General features: G+C 35.2%; 1 protein-coding gene across 6 annotated transcripts in view; it reads right to left on the bottom strand.

Moving 5' to 3' along the window:
* LOC149804709 (regulator of G protein signaling 7-like) overlaps positions 1–17,313 on the bottom strand; it is a 294,195-nt gene that overhangs the window by 188,247 nt on the left and 88,635 nt on the right. For all 6 annotated transcript variants that reach the window (XM_089943319.1, XM_089943310.1, XM_089943302.1 and 3 more), the window contains one exon: positions 2,618–2,669. In XM_089943319.1, coding sequence (XP_089799445.1) covers positions 2,618–2,669 — 52 coding nt within the window. The remainder of the gene's footprint in view (positions 1–2,617; positions 2,670–17,313) is intronic.

The raw sequence follows: 17,313 nt of genomic DNA, 5'->3' as shown, positions 1-17,313 counted from the left end.
ACTAAAGGTACCTAAATAGGTGTCCTCACGGTACCATACATGTGGCAACTATTTTCCTCTCATTGTATATCCAACCTTATTCCCTTATTGTTACCTAGTAAGGCATTTAGTATTGTTCACTATTAAACATATGTATTCTGAATCAGATTTTTGATGACACATACTGCGTGGTATGTATTTGTATTCCTTCTTTTAATTCAATGATGGTAATTCACATTCGTATATATGGTATATAAATGCCAGGTGCTCAATCACGTAAGTTTCTTTGGTGGGAATGGAGCTACAGCATTCATGGTAATCATTCTTGGGATTAAAATTAATTGCCGACAATTTTATTGTTGTTTATTTTTTGTTCTAGCTTATTTTCTGATTTTTGTATTGTTGTAGATGAAAAAAAACTCATAAATTTACGTTTAAATATTTAAACTTAACATCCTATTTAGTGAAGAAGCAAATTCTTTCTAGTAACTATTTCATCACGACAATATTCACAGGTGATACAACAGAACATGGCTTCCATGGAATGCATATGACATGTCTATTTATGTAGGACTTTTCTTTTTTAGGAGACATGAAAATCAAAGATATAATGTAATAATCAGGCGTTCTCTGCAAAATTCAGGAGATATTATGAAATCGGGAGGTAGGCGTGGAGTGACCCCAAAATTCAGCTGTTTTTTTTCTTTCTGTGAGAGTTGACAGGTATGGTGTAAGGTCGCTTACATCAAAGTTAACTACAACTAAGCTTTTACAGTATTAGCATAATTTTTGAAGGATTATTTCTAAAACCTCATTATTGTATTTGGAGATATCATTAAAGTTTAGTGCAGTGATGCCCATGATTCAACTCCAAGGGATGTACTTCATTCAGTGGAATGTACTTCATTTAGCACGTGTTCAAACCTACCATGTACATGTGGTGGTGCCATTATGTAAATACATTCAGTAGCCTAGTTGCGAGTGTTGAATCAAAATGTATTGTTGTTCGTTGTGTTGTCATACTGGGATCAAATTTTATCGAGTTAGGTATTTACAATTTCAAGGCAAAATAAAAAAGTAATTACTGGCGCACTAATATAAAATGTCCAATGCAGTAATACATATACAAACAATAATTGTGTCAAAAGGGAGAGGTAGTGTTACAGCAACTCGCGATTGTTTAATTCTTGTCATCGTTCTATCAAATTATACAAAAATCTGAATTAGGCAGAAACAATAAGAAAACAAAATTAAATAAATAAATTACTTTTCAAACAAGTTTATACCATTTCCTTTTAATAATTACACATGCCAAGCCTGAGATAAGTATACATGTACTCTTTGTTCATATACATTTGCCTAAATAAATGCATTTAGAACTTACCGCTTCCATCTTGTGAGCTGAGGGTTGGCTTATACGCAAGTCATGCACTTGTTAGTGTTTATACCTGTTCAGTTTGAGGGGTTTGGCTTATTCGTGAACGGGTTTATACGCTAGTATATACGGTAGTAGCCTACTGCCGAGCTTAGTAGCATCAAGGTCATGTATGATACACTAAAGTGGGTGGTGTTATAAAAAGGTAGACAGATGTAGCTCTACAGTGATACTATGGCTGGAATCCAATTTTGTGTCTGGATTTTAGACCTTTTGACCTCAGATCTAAGGCAGACCGGTCTGAAATGCACAGAGTCCATTAAGCTAAAAAAAAAAGGAAAAAGAACTCCAACTTTTATCCTTCTGCTCATGCACGAGCAAAATAACCAATGAAAAACGATGTTTCAATACAATTAGGCATTAGGCTAATGGGAAATCTCTTGGAAGTCGATGTATTTGGATGCATTCAGAAATAGCCCCCAAAATGTGTTTCCTACTCGCATTCCAGGTGAAAACGACAAAAATGGATGCATTATGATGATGTCACCAAATGTGAATATTCCTTGAGATTTTTAATCACGTGTGCATCGACACCGCACATAAATTACAAATTTAGGAATTCCTTGATGATTTGTAAAATTTTTCCAAAATCCTTGTTAACTCATTAACCTCTGGCACTGCATTTATGTAGCTTGAGGTAGCAGCCTACTGACGAGCTCTGTAGCATCAAGGTCATGTATGATACACTACAATGGGTGGTGTTATAGAAAGGCACACAGATGTAGCTCTACAATGGTACCAAATAATCTGGACGCTCTAGATGCACTACAAAATACAGAGGGAAAAACCTAATTTTTTGGGGGAGAAGTCAATGTATTAGGATGTATTCAGAAATAGCCCCTAAAATGTGTTTCCTACTTGCATTTCAGGTGAAAACAACAAAACCCTCCAGGGGTTAATTAGTTTAACTGATAAAAGAGCAGTTGCTTTTCTTTCCATAATTCCTCCAATACATTATAGTTACCAACAATAACTTCTACAGAAAAATGCCTGCTGAAATAGGATTTTACAAGTTAACTTTGTTGAAGATGTAAAACAAAATGTTGTATTCATGTCATGATCGTCATGAATCCCATTATACTGGTTAAATGATATTTTTCTTAATAATTTACCCTTGTAAACACTTTTATAGTTCCTAACAACATCATACCAAGAGATCACTGTGAAAGCACAAAATCATGGTACATGTACTCTACTACTCACCATAATCAGTGTTCTCTGGTTCTCCACATCTAGAGGGCCAGAAACAGGGTGTCTAAAAGGAGAAAAATGCAGATTTAATATCAGTGGGTTTCATGACAATCTATTGATAAATGTATACATACTTTCTTAGGTCTTCTCAAGTGTAGCCCAAGTCTCAAGGAAAACAGCATGTAATCCAAGTAATTCAAAAAATTTCAAATAACAGAAAATTTATGGGGCCCCGAGTGGCCGAGTGGTCTAAAGCGTTCGCCGTTACGGATCACTGCCATCTCACCTCTGTCTGCGCCGGTTCGAGTCTCAGATTCAGCCAATGTAGATATGTGAGAAAGCATGCCAGTAGCTTCTCGTGGTTCGGTGGTTCTTTCCGGGGTTTTCCCGGGTTCTTCCTCCACCATTAATACTGGCCGCCATATATGGCCTATCGTGTGCTGAAAAATGGCGTTAAACCCCACAACAACAACAACAACAACAACAGAAAATTTATGCCATAATTACTTAGTGCCAGAGCAAAAATTATGAAAATACATAGCATTTTGAGATGGAAAATGGATCTGTATTATTCCACTAAATCATGAAGGAAAATCCATCACAAAGAAAATTTATTCAGAGGGCACTTCTATTGTATTTTTCCAGCACAAATGCTTTCAATTCAAAATGCTCATGTTACCTGATACAGTGTCCTGACATTATAGTAAGAGACATTTACTCTCATGTATTGTAACATTTGCAAAATTCAGTAATGTCACAGCAGAACACTGATAACTGAACACACTGGTTGTTTCAATTTTTGATGCCACAGACAAGAGAATGCTTTTACACCAAAGCTGAGCAAATCATTAAATAGCAACAATGAGTATTTCAGGGGCTAAGCAAATCATTCAATGGCAATACTAGGCATTTCAGGGGCTGAGTAAATCATTAAATAGCAATACTAGGCATTTCAGGGGCTGAGCAAATCATTAAATAGCAATACTAGGCATTTCAGGGGCTGAGTAAATCATTAAAAAGCAATACAGTGTGACCCCGCTATAACACAGTAGTAGGGAGCCATAGAACCAGACCATGTTATAGACCGAACCATGTTATAAGCAACCAGGTCCGTTAGCTGAAGAAAATGATGCATGTACCCCCAAAAAAATTGCAGGGTTGGGGGCGGGTGTGGGTGTAGGTAATAAATGTGGGCGTTAAAATATGTGCTTCATCTGCACAGTTACCATCTTAAATTGATGCATATTAAATGAGAAATACACCTGTAGTGAAAACAGAGAAGATATAAATAATAGTTTACTTTATTTAGAAAAGCACGAATTGGTACATATACGTGAATAATGTTTATATATACATGTCTAATGTATAGCATGAATAGTATCAACACCGTGTACTCACCTGCGAACCTCATCATATGCATTGAATCCACAATACAAGTAATTCCATTGAAAATGTGCACACACATAGCTTTAAAATATTCAATAATTTTGTTACAGGTCATATTGGTCTGAATTCAGTGGAATAACATAGCATAATCACGTAAGGAAGGACAAAGTACATTTACTTTTCAGTACGTCCCAAGTAGGTGAAAGTTAGTTAGCCTTTTACGCCGCCATTTGTTTGCTTTTGAAATCATAAACTTTTTCCCTACAAAAAGAAAACTTTCACGACATAGTTAACGTGTTCCAGTCTCATTGGAAAATGCAAAAATCCATCAGATTCCATCACTTTTATTTGAGTTTGGTATTGATTTCCTTTGATGAAAAGTTCTTTGTTTTTATTGAAAGATTGTAGTTCGCTTTCTTTGATGAAGGGTGCTTGCGTTATTGAAGTCACCATTAAAGGACAGCTTTGGAGAACCAAACAAATGCACATTTCTTATTGCGCTGGCAACATCAAATAACTGTACTGCATGATTGAGACTGATTTTTTTCTCCATTTGCTGAGTACATTTTCATATCAATCTGTGATTCAAAAGGTAATCTGTTTTCATTGAAATTTCAGCAAACTATTTTATCTGGGTACATTTTCAAAAAGGAACTGACCGTCATTTGGACTATTCTAGTTACTGTCCCTCCATGCTTATTGAATAAACCAACAAGTAGGATGGTTTTTTCTTTTTTTGTTTTTTTTACATTTGTGGTAGCAGCAGGATGATGCCTTCCACGCATGCATCTGAAAATTATTAACAAAGGGTCCACAGACGATAGAGATGCAGGTGTTCTGGTTTGATGACAGGGATTATTACAGAAAATGTGAGTGTTCTGAAGGATTTAATTCTGAGTGAAAAGAAGAGGAATTTTACTTACCATCCACATACAAATATAAGCCTTTGTAAACATATTAATTACTAGCAAGCGGCCGAAAATTTGATTAAAGATAGATTATGAGATAATACCTCATCTGGTTGATCTCTGTTACCAGAAATGTCAACAAAAAGAAAGGTGGTTATCTCACAACATACAGTACTCATGCTAGATGTCAACATTAAGTGGATTATGATATAACAATGCACTGTTTCGATGGTTTGTCAATATGAACAAAGAATTTGTTTATGTAACAATAGATACATTTCAGTGCATTTTATATCCAGTTTGCGGCTTCCTTTCATGGGGCCTCTGAATTTCTGGACTCGAAACTGATGGTTGTATAAAAAAAATTAAACAGCCAACAACATTGCCAATAAAATAAAATTGCCACATGGTATGTTTTGCCACCAATAAGGAAAAACAATCCAAGTTTGTGACAATGGCAAAGACCTACGTGATCCCAGAATAAACTTTTTATGAGTTATTTTTCGTACTTTTAAGATACATATAAAATTTCAGAAGCCATGCCACAATCGTCTTGTATTATTCATATGCGATCTCTTCTCCAAAATGATAATACTTTTTACGTTTTATTTCGTACTTTTAATAATTTTTTTGTGTACAAGAAAAATACATGTATATGAAATTTCGGGAGCCACACCACGACTGTGTTATATCCGAATTTGTGTTATAAGAGAGCACGTCATAGCAGGGTCATAGTGTACTAGGCATTTCAGGGGCTGAGCAAATAATTAAATAGCAATACCAGGCATTTCAGGGGCAGAGCCAATCATTTAATAACAGTACTAGGCCTTTCAGGGGCTGAGCATATCATTAAATAGCAATACCAGGCCTTTAAAGGGCTGAGCAAATCATTAAATAGCAATAGTAGACATTTCAGGGGCTGAGCAAATCATTAAATAGCAATACTAGGCATTTCAGGGGCTGAGCAAATTATTAAATAGCAATACTAGGCATTTCAGGGGCTGAGTAAATCATTAAATAGCAATACTAAGCATTTCAGGGACTGAGTAAATCATTAAATAGCAATACTAGGCATTTCAGAGGCTGAGCTAATCATTAAATAGCAATACTAGGCCTTTAAAGTGCTGAGCAAATCAATAAATAGCAATAGTAGACATTTCAGGGGCTGAGTAAATCATTAAATAGCAATACTAGACATTTCAGAGGCTGAGCTAATCATTAAATAGCAATACTAGGCATTTCAGGGGCTGAGCAAATCATCAAACAGCAATACTAGGCCTTTAAAGGGCTGAGCAAATCATTAAATAGCAATACTAGGCATTTCAGGGGCTGAGCAAATCATTAAATAGCAAGACCAGGCATTTCAGGGGCTGAGCTAATCATTAAATAACAACACTAGGCCTTTCAGGGGCTGAGCAAATCATTAAATAGCAATACTAGGCAATTCAGGGGCTAAGCAAATCATTCAATAGCAATACTAGGCATTTCAGGAGCTGAGCAAATCATTAAATAGCAATAGTAGGCATTTCAGGGGCTGATCAAATCATTAAATAGCAATACTGAGCATTTCAAGGGCCAAGCAAATCATTAAAAAGCAATACACCACTCCCCTGATAATTCGCACCCTGATAATTCGCAAACCCACTTATAACGTGAGGTCAGGTATGGATCCCTTTTTTTTCAAATCAGAAAATACCCCCAAAAATTTATTTATATTTCTTGATCTTGAAAGAAAATTGTGATCAAAATTGGAAACTGAAATGTTGATATATCACTCGTTTTATGGTCAAAAACAGTAGATATCACCTGGAAACTGTAACTAACATTTTGAAATTATCAACTTTTAATAATTAGTCATTTAATCGGTTACATTTTATTTCCAAACGATATTTTTAGTACACCGTAATTAAAGATATTTAAGGAAATTTTGATCAATGAAAATGTCACTTATGCCAAGTGTAGGCAGTACATTAATAATTAAATGCCAATTAAATAATTTTTATTAAGTGAAATTTGTGTTTTAATTCTATCTTTTAGTTTCATTTAAGTGTAATCATATAAATGTAATGCGTATTTAAACGTAAAATGTGTCAATCTACCATAACAGCTATGTCCACAAGCATTTCTCTGAGAACCTAATTAACCCTTTACCTCACAGAGCATAGTTACAAAGTGCAGCGCACTATAAATAGAACACCTGTTACCTATTCGACTCCATACGCATAGGCCTGCCTGTTAATTGTTAAGCAATGTAGTGTATGTTACATTTAACAGCAATTTTAACCATTTTACATTTTTGGTACACATTATGTGTAGAAAAATGTAAGAGAAAAGTCTGATTGTTATAGCTGTGTAATTATTTTCCAAGAAAGAACTTTTTATGTGCTTTAAAATCTTGAGAGAACTTGTTCACCATCATGTCAGTCAGGCTGCATGACCAACCATAGCTGTCATTTCTCATACTCGAAATTTACAAGTTTTTCGTCTGCGTCTACATCACTAAGTCATCTGAATTTGATCATTTATAAAAACTAATTGCTGCCTACATCAATATCAGAGCCTTTACCTAAGTTATTGAATCTTTCATAGTTGTGATTCTAATCGTGAAAACTTTGTAAGTACTGAATCCACGACCTCCATTTTGGAGAGTGGAGATTATGACCCAGTTACTTTAAATAGCATATATCGACCAGTGCATAAACAGTGACCACGTGATCTGATGTAATTGTCATTCGCAGAAATGAATGTAGTATCTAATAAGGGTTTCTCCCCCGAAGGTGGCGCTATGAAAACTGGCTAAAATGGCTGATGTTTACAGCAGGCGTCAAAAGGCGCTTCCATGCGAATGAAGTAGAGGCGTCCAAAGACACTTGCATGATGTAAAGGGTTAAGCGCCGACTGTGTTTTGATAACTGACTTGTGGAAATATTTGTTGTATTGTTGCAATGAATTAACAGCTGGCCTCCATTGTGTTAGGTCCTATCACGTTAATTATGTCTTTTGAATCACAAAAAGGGGGTGGACAATTTTTAAAAAAGTTAAAAGGCACACAAATACTATACTACATACTAAAAATCTAGCGGTCCAGGTCATATGTCAGGTGAACTCACTTCAGTTGATCAATCGAACACTGTTATAAATTTTATTGTGTATGTAACATAAACTACCTTAAATTAACCAATTCTTTCACAACTGTAACAGCAAGGCAACCAAGTGAAATGAATACTTCATAAAATAAAGAGCTGGGTTTCACAGATATGGACCATTATGGGCAAGTGATTTTCAGAGAATTTCTGAACCTGGCACTGAGATATATCCTCAAGGATGATAAGAAGTTTCACTAGTACTTTTAACGAAATCATGATACCCAATATTGTACTAATTAACAATACAAAAATTGAATTTCAGCTTAGGCGATTGTCTCACAAAATAAATGTCAGTAGTTTCATAATAAAAAAAATGGAATTTTGTTTGGTGGCATATCAAAAGATAGTCTAATTTCTGGCTACTTTGACTCCTGACTTGCTAGCATACTATATGATATGACTTGGAGAAGCCGACTAATCAACAAAACAAAAAGACGTGACGTACTATGCATGTTTTCGTGCACACATGATGGTTGTTGAAACCAGTTGGAATGATCTTTTACATGTTGCAAATTTTTTAAATAAATGTTATTTATACAGAATAACGAACAACTTCATTAGAAAAAGCATGTTATTAACAATTATTATCAACGTGATTGTAAAAGGTGGATTCAGTCATTAAACAGCCCAGTTCTCTACCTCCCATGATTTTACATCGTGAAAATAAAAGCCAATTTCTCTTTGACCCTCCTTAAAAGTCAGGAAATATTTTGCAAGTCAGAGTTGCACTTTGGAAATAAACAAGCCAAATTGGATAGATAGAGAGGTAAAATAACAATAGAACCAATGTAAAATACTGTTTATATTATTGAGTAGAGTGTCACAAATAAATTAAGAACTTATAATTTGTTCTTAAAAGATCCATTAAAATCCATAACACTCAATATTTTAAATTTATTTTTATGATAAATCCACAATTTAAACAATGACAGTTAAGTCAATATTTTTGTGATTCACAGCATCCTCAAAATGTCACAATCAAATGTCATCTGGTACAAAGTCCAAGAATTCATTCTCATTTTCTAATAAGTTCTGAAATCCTCAAGTGTCATCTAGTCATTGCAAATCTCCACCATCTAGTCATCATAACTATCATCCAACTCTATTTCCACAGCTTCACGGTCATATGCAGGAGTTTAGGTAGAGATTGAACTTGGACTCTTAACACTTTGATTATACAGTTTGCAAAATCTGCTAAAAGCTGCAACTGAACATGTGTCAACTGAGCAGCATAATCACTGGGAGTTCAAATAATCTCCCTCTGTTATTTGGTACTGATCAAGTAACAAACTTGTGGCTCGATCAAAGGGTTATTACATGGGGAAAACAGGTTGTTGCCTTTACAAGCTAAAAGGGATCAAGGTCAAACCAACAGTGGACGATGTGGAACTTTACTTGGTAATTAATGAAGAAGTACATGCATTTGTAGCACAACCAAATGGACTGTCAAGTCAAGGGCTTTGTTGGGCCACCTGCTCTGGCTGAAAACTTGGGAAATATAACTTGGGAATTATATCTAAATCAAGTTAGATCAAAACTTTAAATGTGTCAAACACAGTATTGCATGAAAATGGAAGCAATATACTTTCCTAGTAATTGCCATGATAAAACTGCATTGACAGACACTTCAATTTGCGTAATTTACCCATAATATTTTAAAAAATTTATTTAAAAATCCCAATAGCTAGATAAAAGTATTATATAACTGAATATCATCATGAAACAGATAACCACTGTGGATACCAAGCATGCATTTCTGAATGGGAATAGTGGCAAAGACATTTAAAATTATTTGAATTTATACTATTTTTTTCTGTCCTGCAAACACCTAGACTTTCCAACATTACCCCCAAGATATATCACACAGTCTGTAAACTGTTAACATTGTTTCATTGATCGTCTAACCAAAATGAATCAAACAATGTGACATCTCATGGAATTTCCATACACATTTCATGTTGAAAAACAATGTTCTCTGAGTCAAGTGTTACATTTTTATTCTGTAGGACAATTGCTCTTTGAATTCTAATTTTGTGAAAGAAAATCTGCTTTTAAATTGTATCAGTTATAAAACTGCCAAATAAATCAACAAGAGTTTGGGGCTACTTTTTATACACAACAAATGAAATACAATGTCTGAGTCATAATGAACAAAATTATATATTCTTTTATAGATTTCCATTAAAATAAAAATTATGCCAGCTTGAAAAAGCTGGACATTATTCAACAAATTTCATAAATTCAACATTTAATCTTTACCCATCTGCGATCCCCTAATAATCAATTCTTTTGTATGTCATGCTTTGAAAATGATCCCTACTTTGCGTGAATTAAAGTTACAGTAAAAACTATCAATTTATAAGCAAGTAAATATAGGAAGCACTTTACTTTTTGCAATGGGGGCCTCGAGTGGCAGAGTGGTCTAAAGAGCTCTCCGTTACAGATCACTGCCATCTCACCTCTGTCTGCATGGGTTCAGCTAATGTGGGTATGTGAGAAAGCTTGCCAGTAGCTTCTCGATGGTCAGTGGTTCTTTCCGTAGGTTTTCCTGGGTTCTTCCTCCACCATTAATACTGGCTGCCATGTATAGCTGTCATGTGCTGAAAAATGGTGTTAAACCCTACAACAACAACTTTTTGCAATGAAGAATGAGACAGTTACTTAGTTGCTAAATACTTTTGTGGTAAAGTCAGTTGCTGCTGTTAGACACATGCTGCTCTCATATAGCTCATCCACCCATGGCATTAAAAATTGACAAAAACACTGTCCCACCATAAGAAAATGGCATGGAGGGAATTACTCCTTGGTGTGAAAATCTTTGAGAAATCAATGGCTCTAGACTTAGGCAGTAAAATAGGGGCATGGCTATGATTGTGATTTTCCCTGGGCTGCTACTGAGCAAAGGTAATATCACTAATTAAAGGATCAGGTTAATTGTGCTTGAGAAATACTACTCTAAGTCTTTTATTCCAGAATAAACCATAGTTTATATACAAAGATGGCCATATAGATAAAGTGGGCCATATACATAAAATAGCTTCTCGTGGGTTGGTGGTTCTTCCCTGGGTTTTCCAGGGTTCTTCCTCCACCAGTTATACTGGCCACCATGTATAGCCTATCTTGTGCTGAAAAATGGCGTCAAACCCTAGAACAACAACAACTATATACATCAAATGGGCCATAACATCAAATAATGAGGTTGATAACAATTCTTCAGACTTCAGGAAAGTTTAAAAATAAATTCAACATCCTGATTTTTTAATTGTTTGGAAAGTAACTGACAAAAAAAATTACTGCATGATAAAGAACATCGTTTTATGGTTGTTTTGTTGTTGTTAAAGGGTTTAACGCCATTTTTCAGCACAAGATGGGCTATACATGGCAGCCAGTATAAATGGTGGAGGAAAAACAAAGAGAAACCCCAGAAAAAATCACTGACCCACAGGAAGCTACTGGCAAGCTTTTGCATGTACTCTCATTGACTGAGCATGAGACTCAAACCCATGCAGACAGAGGTGAGATGGCAGTGATCCATAACGGTGAGCACTTTAGACACTCAGCCACTTGGGGCCCTATATTGTTTTAAAACCTTGCTAAAGATAAATATCAGTTAATGCCAGTCTTAGGGTTTCATTTCAATAATAAGCTGAAAATGCTAGTTCAATGATGCAGATTCCTATCCGTATGCATACAAATGAATCTTGTCTACATGTAATGAACTGGTTCTGTGCTGATTAAAGCCTTGAGGTTTTCAAAAATACCTCATGCACATAATATCTGTAGATATACAAGAAAATACTGAATTTGTTTGTTTTTTGTCTTTTTTTTTAAAGGTTCTAACCGTCTAAGAGTTACTCATAGAATGAGGGAACAAGATCGAAAGAAACAGAGAGATGATGTCGAAAATAATTAATGTTGTGAGCAATATCATCAGAAGATGAGAGATGATGTCAAAAATAATTACCAGAAATATCTTTTGAGACAAAAAGTGTCTTTTACAAGCTCCTGGGAACCTATGACGAAGACTTTCAGGAAAATCTCATTCAAGTTAATCATGTCTAAAATTCTAATTACTGACCTACTGCAGCCATCTTAAAAATAGTTTCAGATGGTATTAGCCAGCTTCCTAAATCACAACGTCCTTTGGGATCTGCAGGTAATGCTAAAATATTGTATAATTATTCCAATAAATTCAATGGCTGAGTAACAAAATAAACTCTGCTAAAAAATGATTGATACCTGGTACTGAGGATATAAATATTTTGACAACATGGACAATTTTTGTGTTCTTTACTAAGTTTCTAAGTTACATTACAATCATCTGCTCTATGTATGTAGTGTTGTTATATTAGAACTGGGCTTGTCACCTCTTTCAGTGTGTGTGTGAAAAACTATTTCAAGAACTATCTGATGCAATTTGATTGATTAGAAATGGTTGACACAACAAAAAATATCATTTTGCATTATTTCACAATATATCTTACTGTATATACTCACTTATGTCCAACAGCAAACAACACAGACCCTGATCTGCCATTGGCAGGTCAGAGTCTATGCTGTATGTTCTACTGACTACTCCTAACAAGCAGCACTGACCCAGATCTGCTGGGTCATTCTGCAGTGGCAGATTTGGGTCTGTGCAGCTGCAGTTGCACTCAACTTAAAGAGTGCATAAATACGGTAACAGCTTCAAAGGTCAACAACACTTTGACTTTCTGTTTTATCATTATGCAATTGAACTTATATCAAACATACCTTCCAGAAGACAGAGTTAAAATCACAGAAAGTTGACAACTTACCACTGTAGTATATTCACAGTACAATTGTTATGCATATTTAATTTGTTTTGTGTATTGGCTTTTGTCCATGATTATATGTATATTTAATCTGTACTGCATGACTCACCTTTGTCCACAACTGAGGGTAAGAGTTTGGGCCTATGAGACTAATGACTTTTTTTTATAAACAACATATTCAATAGGTATTTTGTGTCCATGATCGTAGAATAAATTAAGGTTATTGTTGTCTGAGGGTAAACATTTTCACTCGGTTTTGACTTCTAGATACAGACTTAATTCTCTCCCTAAAGCATTCCAGAAACGAATTTTATTTACTTTCTGAAAGAAATTTCCATTCTGATACCCCCATCCTGGTCCTCTAATTGTCTTTTTTATTTTTTTTATTTTTTTTATATATTACAATTACTCATTCATTATATTAGAATTACTCATTCGTTCTCTTAATATCTGTCTTTAGAGGAATCAATTTTAGTTATGTTTAGTTTTAAAGAGATGACTTATTTAAATTATTCACTAGAATTACAAAGTACTCAATAATACTTTCACTATTATTAAGGGATTACTGTGAACTCATTTAGAAACAATTTGGATTATATTATTGTGATACATCAAGACTGTTTGCACATCAACATCATTACCAGCTATTGGTACATCAGCACTTTCAAGAATGGAATTCATTCTGGAATTAATTAAGAATACTCCATTATTTTGGACATCATTTCATCATGATTGTAACAGTATGAATTTTGCAGATATCATTGTAACACATAACAGCGAATTTTGTGGTTGTCATTGTATAATACAGTAATTTTAAATCAATGTATGCAATTTTGCATTGGGTTTAATCCATGGCATGTTCAAGGATGCTACTTTTTGTATGCATCTGGTAAGGACATGATCAATTATATGGGAACTATGCTTTCTGTTCGATAACTATGACAGGTAAAACTGGTCAAGGGGTAAAGATTGGGTTTTGTTTATTTCAGTACAATGGGTTGAAATGTTGCAGAAACAACAGTTGTACTTGCTGAAATATTTTTCAAAAGTTTAAATATTGCAGAGATCAGTATATTAAGGAAAAGTAGGAGTGAAACATTTTCCAAACCGTGGAGTGGCATGTGTAAATAGTGGGGTTAGATACCCTGAGCTCAGATTGGGCAAGTTAATGGTTTGGGGTGTGTTTCCAAGGTGAAGTCTTGTGTTTTAAAATTGAATTACAACACAAAACTGGCAGTCTATGTTTCTGTGCAAGGTCTTGACTAAAGGGGCTGGCATAAACGTCATAATGTTCCTTTAATAGACATCTAGTTGAGAACATTTGAGTTGAGAACATTTGAGAAACATGTAACCAGAGGTGTAATGAGATGGTTCTGCTTAAGAGAAAAGAGCTATGGGTAACTTCAAAGCAAAATGGTACTGTTTCTAAAATTTCAGACATAATTTTCTTGATAGGCATCTTAAGATAATTGTTTGAATTCATTTGTCTTAAATGACATGGGAATCATGTATGCTATGAATTGATTATTATTAGGTTTGTTGGATTTTATGCTGATGAATTGTTAGTTAGCAATAGTTTATTTGTTTAACTAAGATGTGAATTCTTTAACTTATAAATCAATCATATTATTTGAGCAGCATGGTGGGATATAGATATTTATTATCAGCCATCTGTGTGCATGTGTCTAACATTTAGTTCAAGACAGAGATTAGTAGTTCACACTGTGGGTGCTTAAATGTCATTCAGAGCAGACTATGCTATCGATCAATTAGTGAGGGTAAAAACATCTTTTGGAAAATTACATCAATTTTCATGTACTATGTTAACTGTCTTTAGAAAGAGTGAAAATCAAAAATATGCATACAAATACAACATTGTTTGTTTTGGATGTGAGGTTATGACCTAAAGCCAATTAGCAGTTAAGTGTCTGTTGTGAAAATTGATGCAGCTATTCTGAAGTGTAACTATATGTGGAATGTTAGTTCAGGAAGTTAAGAAGAACAAAGCTTTATGCTGCATTTATCTTTTATCAGGAAAATAGCTTCCATGCCTGTTCTGTACAAGTCAACCAAAACTGAAAAGTTACGTTGATTCTGGAAAGTGGCCAGCAACCAGAAATTTTCAGGTAGATGTTCAAGCTACAATTGTTTTACAAGTTTAATTTCTTTATCTAATTAATTAAGTTACTATATTCTGTTTATGGGAGCTCATGTTTTTCTATTCTATATCTTTGCTGAGATCTCCATTTATTCAATTTATTAATTTAATATTTTTTTAACCGTTTGCTCAATCTGGCTATATTATCATGGTCAATCACCCTCTAGACATTGTTATGCACCAAAAGCAATAATCCACCACAACTGGTGGCGTGTCCAGGATTGCAAAATTTATTTGAGTGAAATAGTGTGAGCAAAGAATTTATAATCAGATGTAAATTATTCAAACATTGATAAATTCTGTAGAGATGGTTAAGCAACATCAATTAGAATTGAATCATTGACTGTGCATTTTATTTGTTAAGTGCATGCAATTTTCTTGCTATTTTCTTTTAATGTTTTCATAATAGCATTGTAACAGGTTAAGGCACATACCTGAGCAATTATTTGCCACTCTTTGGGGAAAAGGTTTGTATGCTGAATTTGTGAAATTCAGATGGGAAAATTACCTGTGTGTTCTCTTGAGATAGCTGTGTTAAGTTCTGAAGTAGTAATTGCACCTTGTTTGGTGTGCAAGTATTACTCTGAATTTGCAGAGATATTCAGGCTGTGTACTGCTCATTTTACTGATTTCTGTGTAGTGGGATATTCTGGTTTAAATGAGTATAGGTAGGAGTATAACAGAAGCGGGTAAATGCATGTGGGGGGCTACTTTCAAGAGGAGCAGTAAGACTAAGAGTGTAGGTAGAGAAAATATAGGCTGAGAGAGCTTAGTCCTGGGTGCCATACAAGTAAACCACAATGGTGACAGGCAGTTAATTGTAATTAGAGAATTTAAGGTGATTCGGTGGAACAAGTTAGTTTATGAAGGGACAAGTGACCAAGCAAGAAAAAGAAAGACAAGTGGCAAAGTGATAGAAAGACAAGTGGTAGAGTGAGAGAAGGGAGAATTAGCATGAGTTAGCCGGATTTCAAGCCAAAGAAAGAGCTAGGCAAGGTGAACATGCATTGGCATTAGAGAAGTTCAAAATTGAGTCCTGGTGGGGTGAAGACCCAGAAGAGTGTTCAGGACCCAAAAGTAGATGACTGGAAGATAGACCAATCCAGATGAACATGCCTATGTCCAATGACAGGGATGAAATCACCAACAACTTCTTGACAAAGTCTTAAAAGTTGGTACTAATACATCAAATATTCAGAGACCAGTGGGCTATTAATGTTTCAGCATTCATACAGGGTGCCGTGAAGGACATCTATCATAATATTGCACCAAACAAGGTATATGACCATGATGAAAGCACTACCACGGCACTACAAGGTGTTGGCTGAAACCTTCAAAAACTCCTTACTAAGTCACTGAAAATAACTACCAAAATGCACTTGCAATAGCATGCAGGCATGCAAGCACTTTCTGATAACTGGATAAAAATTACGGATAGAGCACTAACATATGAAGGCATATGCGAGGAATTTTGAAGGAGCACATTCAAAGTGCATGATGTGAATATCTTATCACGTTCCTAGTGGAGAGGGAGTTCTCAACCTTAGATGACATGTAGTTGTTGGGAGGTAAAACTAATTTTAATTATGCAATACTTACCTGCCATTATTGCGAGGCTAATCTATTTTCGTGCTGAAAACTCACCATCCGTTTGATATGAATACGTCCTCCCAAAGAGTGGAGAAAAGTCCAAATTGATCTTTTGCACACCATTCTATGTCACATGGTCATGCACAGAAAGGATATATTATCTGGCATCTTTTTACAGACGACGATTATGCAAGACATCAGACCAGGGTGGGAGGAGGGAATTCAGCAAAAGTACTGCATAATTGAAATTAATTTCACCCTCCCAAAACTACATTTTAATAGCAGCAATTACTTATCCTGCTGCTACTGCATAGCTGAATTTGTCAGATGGGTAGATTGATGCTCTCACTGAACTGATCAAAAACAAATTGAGTTGTACTCACCATAAAGGGAGAGGTTCATCCAAAGAATGATGATGTCTCTCCAAGTCACGTATTGTGCCATAACAATGGCCATAGACAAAAACAAAAACATGATGTGTGTTTGCAGTGCTCTATCTCTCTAATGGGAGGGAGCAACCTGTGTTGCTGTGATCAACCTCAGGAGTGTGCATCCCATGGTTACAGTGCTCCATCTCCCTAATGGGAGGGTGCGACTGTTGCCAGGCTCGAACACCATAGTGTCAGGGTTCAACCTGCTGGAAAACAAAGACAGCCACTGTCTAGTGACAAGGAATCTCACTTCATCTTGCAGAAGCTAAAGTGAACAGGAGCAAAGTTTGGTT

This window comes from Sinohyriopsis cumingii, chromosome 2, assembly GCF_028554795.1.
Source record: "Sinohyriopsis cumingii isolate HCF-2022 chromosome 2, ASM2855479v2, whole genome shotgun sequence".
Classification (NCBI taxonomy): domain Eukaryota; kingdom Metazoa; phylum Mollusca; class Bivalvia; order Unionida; family Unionidae; genus Sinohyriopsis; species Sinohyriopsis cumingii.
Note: the sequence above shows the minus strand (reverse complement) of the source record. Positions and strands in the feature narration are given on the sequence as shown.